Source organism: Aptenodytes patagonicus, chromosome 7 (genome assembly GCF_965638725.1).
Source record: "Aptenodytes patagonicus chromosome 7, bAptPat1.pri.cur, whole genome shotgun sequence".
NCBI lineage: Eukaryota > Metazoa > Chordata > Aves > Sphenisciformes > Spheniscidae > Aptenodytes > Aptenodytes patagonicus.
The window spans coordinates 13,378,526-13,391,000 of NC_134955.1; the positions used below are offsets into that span (position 1 = coordinate 13,378,526).

Below are 12,475 nucleotides of genomic sequence, written 5' to 3' on the forward strand. Positions count from 1 at the left end.
AGACACTGGAGGAATTTGGGGAGCTTCAGTGTAGAAAAAATGTTACCAACTAGGAAAAAAAATCTCCACTTAATCTGGGAAAATCGATACACACAAGACAATCGGAGAAGGACAAGTAGACCTGGAGTCTGTGGCCAGCATGATTAACTCTGCTGCTGGAGCTGCAATCTGCAGGAGATTTTCTGACCTTATTTGTGGCAGAACAGTTTGGAATAAAGTGGTTTAGAGAATGTCCTCCTCGTTGCGATGGGTCTGTTTGTACAAGGATTTTGTGCGTTGTCAGTACCCAGCTTGCAACTACAGTTGGCTTCTCAAGCAGTCTGGACTTACTGTGGGTTTGAGTAAACAAGAAGTTTTGTAATACTCCTTATTTTTGCATTAACTATGCCATTAATGGTTGTAAAAATTGGTAGTTCTGGTCAGACCCTGGGTGGCAGTGCTGCAAGCCATGGTAGATATTTTAGTCTATAAACTAAGGAGCATCTCAGAAACCACCCAGAGTGCGTGCCAGCAGAGGTTACCACTTTTACATCCTTGGGATTACATCCTGGCCCATATCCATATCATCATATTCTCCCTTCACTCATAGCATGGTGTTCCTATTAAGATGGAGTGATGAGGGCAAAATAAATCATGGTACCGGGCTGTTTCTTTGCCGGTATGCAGCAACATTACAGAAGTAAGGCCCATCTTTTGGGCACTTAACTGGATATATAGGGTTTTTACCATGGCTGAAATTAAATTTACAGCTTTTGGGTTGTTACCAACTTACCAGGAAATAACTAGGAATTAGTAATGATTCTTTATATTACCTGAGGTCTTAAAAGTGTCCTAAGACAGCTTTACTTAAAGAATCATGGGGCCAATAGAGAAAACCATTTGTAGGTATTTTTGTATCATAAGCAGATTTGAAAATTATCTTCAACATATTTGCTATTGAATATATTTCACTATTAGAAAATATTTACATAATAGAGCCACACTTTAAAATTGCGAAAAGTTTCTTCGTTCCTTGGAATAGCTTTTGTGTGGCCAAAATGCCAGTCATAGCTATGGTATTTGCAAGTATCACACAGTGCAGTTACTGCATTCTCCACGTATACTGGTGGATGGAAGAACCACACCAAACCTGTGATATTTCATTAACTCGGTATCAAGCTCTGTTCATCAGACATGCCAGAACCTGAAGCATACACCTAATTCCCATAAAATATATCCCTTTATAGCACCGGGGTCTGATAAACTTGGCTGTGGATGTGAAAGAGCAGCAGTAGAGAGGTAGGGTTTTGTTTTTCAGGATCATAATTAGACTGATTGCATTTTATAGAATGAAAAGCAGCCCGGAGTTCTGCCTTTACACAGCATAGTACTTCTAGCAGTCTTGAAGGTTAATTGTAATTTGGGCTTGTTGAAGCTTAATTGACTTTTCTTCTCACAGATATCCACATTTCTAGAAAGCAGAAATGACCATGACTGCCAACAAGAATGCCAGTGTCAACAGCAGAGCTGGAGGGAGTAAAGTGCCTCACGACACTCTGGATAGGTAAGTGGTGAACTGCAGGCTTTGTAGATTCTGAGAAAGGTTTGTCTGTATTTGGAACAAAATCTCTGTTCAAAGGTAAGCGACCTCTAGTCTGACACAGAGAGAGCTTTGCTGAGCTGAGAGAATTTTTTGGTAGGGACTGGAGGAACTGAGGTATGGAAAAAGGTCTGCTTCTGGCATATTTCTGTTGGGCTATTGCTGCTTGCCGGCTGGTTATGATGAAAGTGATTGCAAGGAAGGACCTGTGTGGAAGGCACCGTGTAGACCTCAGGAGGTTTGAACTAAATTTCTTGGCCATATGACTGCATGTCAACTTTTCTCCATTGCCAAACTCCAGTTTGTATTTTGTATTGGTTTCTGTCACATTTTCTCTGCTGTACCTGCCTTGACAGACGGTGGGCAGAGACTGCCTCCTGTTGCAGGTCAGGCAGCGAGTGTGAAAGGGCTGAATGTAAAGTACAGGGCTCATCTCTCTTGCTTTGCTTATTTGTCCTCCTTTCTGTAGCATTAAGTCATTTACAGAGTAAGTAGATCAGCTTAATCATTCACAGCTATGGGAAAACTGTAGCCAAGGACACCTTAAGTCCCCAAGCCTGGCAATCCTGAGGGAATCAGTCTGTTTAGACTAGACCAGAAAACAAAGTGTGCTTGCAAATATGTGCATGTTTACTTGTGGCTAAGAAACACTATCCTAATAAAGTTCCAGTCCATCAGAAGGCTGTGATGTGACTGCACGCAGTGATGCAGATGCCTGTAAATAACAGATACCTTTCACTCATGAATTAGTACGGTGAAATGGCAAGAAGAGTAGAGTCAGTTATTGCTCCCTTGTCCTTCAGTTTACACTGATCAAAGGCAGTGTTCTGAGGACAAGAAGTTTTCTTTGGGCAACTCTGCTTTGCAATATTGCTTTGGTATGCAAGTAAACAACTCACCTGCAGCCAACAAGTTCACATATCCGTGTCAGAAGGAGTCTTTGTTCTCAGCCACAGCCTTTACAAAGTAATGCTGACTGATTCAGCCGATGGCCTTCCCACAGGACAAGCTCAGCAGCTCCTCTCATTCTGGGACTGACAGTTGCAAAACCCTCACTTAAATCTGCAGTCCCATTAGGGCACCTTTGGTATGCTTTGTCTGGGAAAGTTCAGACAGCCATTGGATTAAAGAACCTTTATGAATTAACCGTTTGAACACAGGAGCAAAGCTCTAGACTTCGGGTGTCATCTTAGTGAGGTGAGCAGAAAGCCACACAAACTGTGCAGGGTCTTTCTTCAAATGCATGAAGTATCTGTTGACATATCTCTCTGTCCTTGCTGTAGCATTTTATCCAGCTCTCCAGGGGATTCTTACACGGATATATTGTCCTATTCTGTTTTGCGGGGCTGTTCTACACTACCTTACACAATAACATGCCAATGTCTTCAATTTTCTTGTGTTTTGGCTCAGAACAAGACTTTAACCCCATTATAAACAGCATAGAGTAGGAACATGCAAATAACTTGCACTGACCTTGTAGAGTCTCCGTACTGCAGTGATACCTTTATGGTAGGTGTTGGACATAGAAACAAGGAAGACGCTCTTTGCCTTACAAAAGCTCAACATGTAGCTCTGTAAGGCATTAAGTAGGCTGCAGTAAAATAAGTCTGTGCCCAGAAATGAATGTTGTAAGGAAAAAAGTGGTGGAGGTCCTATTTATTTGTTGGGCACTTTGGGATAGGAGCGTGGGTTGCACCAATGTCAATGAAATGCTCTGATCGCTTTGGCCAGGCCAGGCATCTGTTCTAGCCATACCTGACTGAAGGTACCACACCTGATAAACTGTACCAGGGTTACTCCTAGCTGGCAGCAGTACAGTATGTGCATAGGAGGGTTATATTGGGAGAACTTTGCTGTTTCAAATACATTAATAAAGACTGTGATTCAGGTGAGTAAATCACAGAATTACAGTTTGATTTTGTCCACTTGAAAATGAAATGTCAGAGGCAAAAAGTCCCTGTATTGGCAGCTGCCAGGTAGAATAGCCGGCATAGATGGAGAAGTTCAGACAGAGAAATTGAGGAGAGCTGGCTTTGATCCTAGCAGGGAGCCGTAGGTCAGCTTGAAAGTGATGTTAAATACTGGCTTGATTTGGCATACCTGCCATTGTATTCTGAACTTTTCCAACCACAAACAATGGAAAAGGGAAAATATAAACTAAATTCTGAGATTTTCAGGATGGAAGCAATGGAGTTTATTTATTTTCTGTTCTTATTTAAAGGAAAACCTCTTTTTAATGACCATCTCTGTTTTGCATTTAAACACTCCAGCTTTGTTCTCAGTTTTGGTTGTCTTTCCATATTGCATGCACATATGGCTGCCTCTGCATTGCCTTCTGTATCTAATAACTTATTTTTCTCTTTCAGCTCTCTGCCACACCTTCCCACTTATCTACACATATTATTGAATTGCAGTAATTCCAGGCAGTTTTCCTGAGTTGGATGAAATGGCCTCATCCTGATTGCCAAGGGATAGATTGGCCTACAAAGTAGTGGTGAATTAATAATCAAGAGCCTTAGGTAGAACCCTGACCCTAGTCCTGTCTCTGCTAGTGACCTCCTTTGTGGCGTTGTCACACCCTTCCCATGTCTATATCTTTTATTAGGTTGATTTGCCTTTCTTTCCCCTGGTGCTGTGCTCCTTTCACTTTTTAAATTGTGCAGTTGACTAAAGATATAGATAACCAGCAACCATTCTAGTGTCTTTTATTGGGCATATTACGCTGTGTTAAAGCTCAACAGAAATGGACTTGATATCCTTGTATGCTTCCCAGTTTGTTAGTTTGTACGTTTGGCATCTCTTAGTACAAAACAGTAAAAACATAAAATAAAGGGGGGGGGGAGAGCAGCTAGAGGAATTTCTAGATATATATTCATATGTGGATATTAAAACCAGATCCCTAATGATATCTGGCATTCTCAAGTTGTTTATCATCCTTCCATCAGTGCAGACAGATTGGTGCTGGGAACTTGGGTCTAGACTTTAGTAAACTTTGGACCTACTCTTTTGTTTTAAAATCTTTTCCATTCTGAATAGCTTAGAAAGTACTGTGGGATACTAAGTTATTGGATAATAACTGTCAAATAAACTGTCTTTCCTTATCATCACCATCTGTTTTGATTAGAATTTGTCAGGAAAAGATTTTGTAAGTACAAGTATGGACCTGAAGCTAAGAAAAATCTTTGAGTTGCACTTGCATGACAAGTGAGGAGATGAATAGGTTGTCATGCACCAGTTCTCCATCCATTATTTTGCCTTATGTAATCTTCTTCACCTGTCTTTGTGAAACCCTGTAAGAGGATGTTATTTGAGTCAACCATGATGATTCTTCATTTTAGTCAGACTGTAAATCAGCGGAGTAAGTGCTGGCATAATAAAAGTTTAAGGCTTGTGGGATTTATTGCAAACATGTTCAAAGATCCATTTAAACTGAACAGTCATTGTCTCCGTTTATGGGATTTGACTGGAGATTTGGAAATCTGCAGATGTGCTTTCCCTATAATTTGTGGGGGTAGAGTTTCAGTAAGTGCTGATACTGGCATAACACCGGTGTATTAGTCTCCTGGTGGCTAAGACATCTTTTTAGTAATATTTTCTAGTTTTGGTGTGGTTTATTGTTGCAAGACGCAAGGTGTGTTTCAATGATATAGTGTCACCATCTGGTTCAACCTTCTGTGTTTCCTTACGGGTCAGAAGCAAAGGTCAGTAAAGCCTATAGAAGTCTTTCTAATTACTTTGGCTGTGAATCAGACCCTCGTAGATCATGGATTTAAATTTCAATCATAAAAATCTTCAGTGGAAAGGAGGTGCCTACAAGTAAACATCTATACAACTGCATGCTTTGCAAGCATCAAGGTTCTTGCAGTAACAAAGATTCCCTTGGTCCTCACTGGAGTGTGGATCCATTGGCATGAGGCACCACAGCCATTTTTCCATCAGAGCTGTGCTAATGGCAGTTTAGAAAATGAGGGAAAGACAGAGAGCAGAGTGAGGGCATTATTTGGGACGATAACCGTGAGTCTCACCTGAGAAACTGGTTATGGGATTCACAGGTTTCTGCTGTGAGCACAGGAGGGGAAAACCTTTGGATCTGAAGAAAATGAGGTGATTTAAATAAACATGCACACAAATTAATTCTTTCAGAAGTTATCTGAAGTTAATTCACCACTTGTTACAAATGGACATTTTTGTGTGTCAGGTGAGACAAACTTGACTGTGCTCTGAATAGGAAAATATTGTAGAAAGATGACTAGGGTGATTGAAGGTATGGAACATTTTCACTACAAGGCAAGAATAAATTGACTGGGACTCTTCATCCTGGAAAGGAAAGGAGTGGAGGGGAAGAAGGAGTAATACAAGTCTCTGAAATGATACACAGAACAGAGACGGTAAATAGGGAAAAAATCTCCTTCCATTTAAGAACTAATATGTATCAAATGAAACTAGAAGACGACAGGTTGAAATCAATTTGAAAAGAAGATACTTCTCTGCAGCATGTCTTTAAACTGTGGAACTCACTGCTACAGGATGTTGCAATCGGACAAATTCATGGAAGAAAAACCTACCAAAGGCTTCTAGCCACAGAAGCAAAATCTGTGAGTCAACAAGTCTTTAGGCCTTTGATTGTTAAGCTGGTTAAGTAGCACTGCATGTTCATCTTGCTCTTCCTCTCTTCTCTAGGCACCTGCTAACCATCACGGTCAGTGACAGAGCCTGGACTAGGAGTGCTCTTTGGTCCAAGCCAGTGGGGACATTCTGATGTTGTTTGGAACAAGAGTCAATTATAGGAAGTGAATATTAGAGTTTGCAAAAGGATTATTATACTTACAAAATATATTTCTGGCTTTCGGTGAACTTCAAGGACACAAATTTAATCCTTCCTTGTGAGTCACTGATGTGAACGCCAAGGAACAGGAGGTTAGGAAAGCACCTCGTGTAGCTGAAAGTGACTTCTTAGCAATTCTGGCAGGAAGCAGCTCTGTGAAATCTTATTAACTCTTCAACGGGAGACAAAGGGGCCGATAGCATGCTTGCAACTAGTGCATGACGCTTTTGCATCAAATGACTACTTGGTTTGATTGCACCATACTTAAGACGATCAGTGTAACTCTGAGGAAACCTTAAGAGAACAGAAGTCAGCTTGTTTGTAGCTCTCTTCCCACAATGTGGGCTTGCTTTCCCTTAGCAAATGATTTAATGTTTATCTGGAGTTTGTGTGTTTTATGCAGAAACTTTATTTGAATTAATGAATTAATTTATAAAGTATTTGTCCTAATCTTGTGTTTGCTCCAGTACAAAGGTAAATGTAGAAATGGCACTACCAGCTCTGTTTTACTTAAAAATCACCCTGACACTAGACTGTATTAAAACAGGCCTATAGTTATGTTTATGAGGTCATGCTCTACTTAACAAAATATGGGTTTAAAACCTGTAATCTGTTTAGTCTAACAGAGAAACTGAACAAAATAATTATATATTAATGTGTCATTATAACTTAAAATTGCAACTTAGTTTGAGATGCTAGATGCGACAAGCACCAGTCAAGAGCTGAAAAATGTTTACAGTAAGTGTGGCTACATAACTTCTGTAAATCATTCCTAATGTCTTCACCTCTGGCTAATATGCCATCTCTTAACTTGGGATCTCAAGGCATATTTTTATACACTTAACCTGAGCCTTCTCACCTGCTGCAGTATACTACTGGAGTACAGGAAGTGTTTGTTTTTAGAGGAGCTCATCGATTTAAACTTTTTTATCTGAGGGTATTGCATGAGGTGTAAGTAATTTCAGAATTTGGAGATACAGACTTCATCCAATGTATTTGTGAGTGAGTAACAGAATTTCCCTTTACCTTCAACATCTTCTGTGGCGCAGGCTGTGCCCAGTGTATGAGTCCCACCTTGCGAGCTGGGTGCAGAGCTGGAAAGAGTAGAACTGTGCTCCTGCCAGGTGGTGGTGTCCTGGTATAGACGGTCTTGGAATGAGAAACAGTATAAATATTAAAAGACACGTTTTTACTATAGGATAGGATTTTAAAATGAATTATCTAATTAAAAGTATTTAAAAATATGAGCAGTGTTCTTCTGCTGTAAGCACAGAATATATTCCTGCAAGCAGGATTACTTAGACATTGATTTGATGTACTTTCTCGATTAATAGCTTTTGGCTAAATTTCTGTTAATCTGGAAAAAAAATTATACACATTAATATCTATTTTTGTAACTGGAATACTTAATGTAGACAAAAATAGGAAGATATTTTGATTAACTAAGCAATATATGCACTTTACAAGATATCTCAGAATAATGTCATTACAGTTATTCTCAGTTTCTTGAAAAGCAAGTAAAGGTGATTGTCCTCCAATTTCTTACAGAACAGTACAAAGTCTATCCCATGTAAAGCACGTTTAAAATGTGTGCGTATGAGTTTCACAAATCAAGACTTAGGAGTGAACTTTTGAAAGCTTAAGCACATTTGTATACCATTTACAGTGAAAAAAACCAAGTTTGCTGCAAGCGTTTTACTAGTGTGGTGACTTTAGTAGTATATATAGAGGGACTGCCATAATGAGCTAGAACAAACATCTTTTTAGTTTAATGTCTCTGGGCTTGACTTGGGAAGCTAGCCAAAGCAGAAACCGATCCTGGTTCCAGTTGTGCAAAAGGAGTATGTGTCTGAGAAAAACTATTCTCAGAGGCTATGCATCTGAGGAAAACTATGTCACCAGAATCATGTGAGTTTCGGCATGGATTGGCTTTTGTGATGTGGGCTGTTGTCTTTCCACCCAATCTGCACAGGAAAGGTGTCATCCTCACTGAGTTGGAGAATGTTCTCCAGCTGAGCAATCATGATTTAATGACACGATAAACTGAGGGTGCTGATGTCAATGGGTCGTATAGCAAGGCATCAGAAATTTGTGCTAGCAAAGGATTACATCTCCAAATTGCTGTGAGCACAAAGTTGCAAGTTGTTAAGTTCCTAGTCTAATAACGTTCATAAAACTTCTCCTTTCTAAATACTTTTAGTTGAATCTTTGAATCAAATATACTCTTGCTTGATTAAAACTGAAATCTGATCACTGAGTTGCATCTCTCTCCTTGCCTGGGAAGAACTGAGCTGGGTACCCACAAACCTCTAAATACAGGCTTTGGTTTATATCTCCCAGCAGTGTGTGAAGCCATTCCTGCTGTTACCAACAATTTGTCAGCCTCATTAGTCTAACATGCACGGAGATATGTTTGCACTGGCTTTGTGGCTCAGACCTTCTTCAGAATTTAAGTTAATGGGACGGAATTTTAATTGACAGGAGCTAGCTTACCTCCAGTGAAGGCAATGGAGATGTACCACATAAACCAAATGACTATCTAGATAATATAACTCTAGAGGTACCTAAAGAGTGTTTTGGCTGAATTGTTTGTAATTCTTTAAATATCAAATAAAATAACGATTTATATTTCCTAACCAAGTGAGCCCATGGGCTAGTGTTATGTCCAGCTTTATCATGAGTCCAGGATTATTCACTGTTGTTGTTCATAGGTAAAATCACTGTTGGAAGTTTAGAGGGAAGGCTCCTCAGGCTGATGTGTTCACTTGCTGCTAGCTAAACCAGAGGCCAGATCTGGACCTGCTTCCCCAGGGCCTCAGCTTCTGCATAGCCATCATCAGTCATGTAGAGGGGAGGCCAGATGCTCCCCTTTTGGAACAACAGGTCTTTGCACGTGCTCTGTGCTTGCTTCTTGCTTTGGGGTGTTACAGATGACGGCAGGAGGTACAAGGCTGTGGAGGACTGATTCGAGGTGTTAGCAGAGCCAGCAGAGTCCTGGAGCGGTATTCTTGTATTCCAGTATCCACCCTGATTCTTTTGTTTGGGAACCTGGTAAATAATCACTGCATTTGCGTAAGCAAACAGAACCTCTCTTGTTTGTTTTAACAGCAGCGGTCTTGATGTTTGAGCATGACAGAACACAGCAAAGCTGGGCTGTGCAGGAGAAGTATTGCTTGGGTTGGTTACTAGGAGAAGTATTGTTTTGGGTTGGTTACCTGTCCCCATCATGCACATATGTCCATGTTCAGCTACTTCATGTGCACATCAAGGTCTTGTGCTTAATTACTGCGTTTCTCTGATGAAGGCAGAAAGAATAAGAGCTTTAAGAAAAACCTTAGTTAAAGGAAGACTTCATGTCTGTGTTTCAGCCTTAAAAAACTGAGATGTACAATCACTTCCAAAATCAGTCCTAGTCAAGCCAAATTCATTCAGTTTCACAGCAAGTATATATATTCATTTAAAAGTAAAATTAGTTCTTGTTCCGCATTAATAAACCCAACTGAGATAGTTTCCTTTAAAGAAGGGATTATGTGGTTGTGGCCTGGGCAGAGGACTAGAAATATTTTGCCTTAGGAATTGAGACCTCGAGTATTCTTAAATAAAAGAATGTGCAGATATGTCCGGCATTGAGGTTAAGCAGTGCTCTGCTGTTGTCAGTGCTGGAGCGTGGGTGGCAGAGGCAGTTGTTTGCTCTGCTGGCTTGTCCTGGGAGTGCTCTACTCCCTTTCCACAGTAAATTTTTCATTTCAAAGGTGATCTTGTGTCAGGAGAAAAACCTGTCTGTATAGGGAGAACTGTTGTCTTCAGAGAGGCAATGCCTGTGCAGTACTTTTCTCTCATTTAGAGAGATCAGTTCATGGATGCAACTCTAGTGCCTTTTGCTTGCTGTTACCCGATATGTAACAATATGATTTTAATTTAATTCGTATAATTTCAATCTTTCTGCTATTGTAACTCCCCGCCCCTAATCAAACAAAAAACCCCAAACCAAACCAGTGCCCTTCAGCTCTGTGTTAAACTGTAGACGCTGTCCAAATTTATTGTCAGGTCACTCATCCAGATGCGGTCTAGTCTGCCTGCACTGACAAATGAATTATCTCACGACTAATGCTGTGTTCATGTCTGGGGCTGGACGCCTCGGGGGGCAGGTAAGGCAGGCCGACGCAGAACAGCTCCCTGGCCATTACCGCAACAGAGCGTGGTGAGGGAGGTAACTCTGCATCCACCACGCTAGAGCCCTGATCCTGCTGTAAGAAAAGTATTAATAGAAATGTAAGATAAACAACATGAATTTTTTTGTATTTAGGTATTTCATGTAAATATAAATTTAAAGACTATGATATTTATTACATGTCCTGAGTTTTCTAAATGGAGAGCACCGTGAAGAAAGCAGTAACTTAGAGGTCAAACGATGCATCTTCAGCTCCTTGTGTAGTTCTAAACCAGCGAGGTTTTGGGCTTATTTGAAACTCTAATGCATACAATTTTTCCAGTAATAATTATGTGTGATTGCCATTGTCTTAGCATAATTATGATAAAGTATTCTCTCATCTCTTATTCTTTCTTTGCGAATATGTGGACAGTGTTGCTGGGGTGATAGAAAAGCTGCTTCTTTCCCTTTTGTGGATGGCTGCAGTGCAATTACAGGTGAAAGGCTGTCTCTGCCTGGGCTCTACAGTTAATTGCATGGTTTAAAGGAGTCCCCATAAAACATTGGTTATAGATAGCTATTCTATTCTTCACACTTGGATAAAATTTTCTGTGTGGATGATGTTCCCATCCATGCTTAATAGAAAGTTTAGTGGGATGTTTGGATGCCAATTCAATTTGTGTTATAATGATATGCCGTGGGAAAAAAATGCTGGTGTGTTTGCTGCTGCCTCAACTGCGTGCTGAAATGCTTACCAAAACAACCCACCAAGAGCGGTGTGTCTCAGTGAAAACCTTTCTCTGGAGGGGACATGCAGGTGTAAATGCAGAAAACAGCAACAGGGAAGGCAGTGGGTCTAGAAGTGGTTGATGGTTTTGCACAACTTTAGGGAGATTTGTGCATGGTTGGTAGGTTAGTGGTTCCCGTTTCATGCATATATGGGTGTACATGTTCTTGTTTTCAAGGGACTCTGGCGGGGGAGGAGTGAGACCAGCTTGGAAAGGAGAGTGAGCTACGTATGCCTAAAGCAGGGAGCAAAGTCTTCATTTTATACATTTTAAAATAAAAGCTTCTTTTGCTCCATCAGTGGTAGGGTAGCCTGGGCTAAGACAGCTTCCAGTTTTCCCAGTCAGAGCAGCCCTCAGGGACTTTGTCAGAGCACCAAGAGGCCAGTGGTGTGACTTCAGCTACTGCGCTCTCGACACATGCCTGCCTCTCCCGGCTGCCTGCGCCAGGCAGCAGATGAGGCAGGGCCGGGACCGCTCGCCACCGCTGAGGGAGAGCTCCTGCCAGCTGAGCGTGGCTTAAGGCAACGAGGTGCTCCACACTAAATTGCTGAGATGTATTTTCCTGCCAAAAGTATGTGCCTACTGCTCAGGAATACTAGTGAGAATCTTTTAAGCTCTTTATGAATTTGTGAAACAAACCCTGTAGAAAATGTTTGTTACTTTAGAAAAGAATCAAGTTTTAATATTTGGATAGTGAGCTTGAGAATAGGAAGAATAGTGGTTCAATAAAATTCTGCTAAGAGTAAGCAATATGCTAAGTTATTGAAGCTATGGTGAGACACTGCCTTTTTTTTTTTTTTTTTAAACCATTGAGGTTTAGAAAACAATACAAATAAGCTTCTGCCAAACAACTGTGGAAACCGAATAACTGATGTGAAATCTATTAGCAAGTATTGTACTCCTTTAAAAGCAGAAACAGCTTGAACCGTGCAGCTGACAAATTTTCAGCAGGTCAGTTCCCAGCAGCCCAAAGTTACATTTGGTTCAGAAAGGAGTAAAAGCTGTTATTTACTCTGTGAGGTTGGAGGTGTGTTTGGGATGCAGAGCTCTGGCTGCTCAACTCTGAACTAGGCCATGGGAGGTGGGAGGGTACCTACTATCATCAGGAACAGAAACGTCAGCAGTGGGAAGTA

The 12,475-nt window shown here is 40.8% G+C and overlaps 1 protein-coding gene across 4 annotated transcripts in view; it reads left to right on the top strand.

Moving 5' to 3' along the window:
• Positions 1–12,475, top strand: part of DENND2B (DENN domain containing 2B) — a 182,632-nt gene that overhangs the window by 76,550 nt on the left and 93,607 nt on the right. For all 4 annotated transcript variants that reach the window (XM_076344035.1, XM_076344036.1, XM_076344038.1 and 1 more), the window contains one exon: positions 1,439–1,543. In XM_076344035.1, coding sequence (XP_076200150.1) covers positions 1,464–1,543 — 80 coding nt within the window. In that variant the 5' untranslated portion in view covers positions 1,439–1,463. The remainder of the gene's footprint in view (positions 1–1,438; positions 1,544–12,475) is intronic.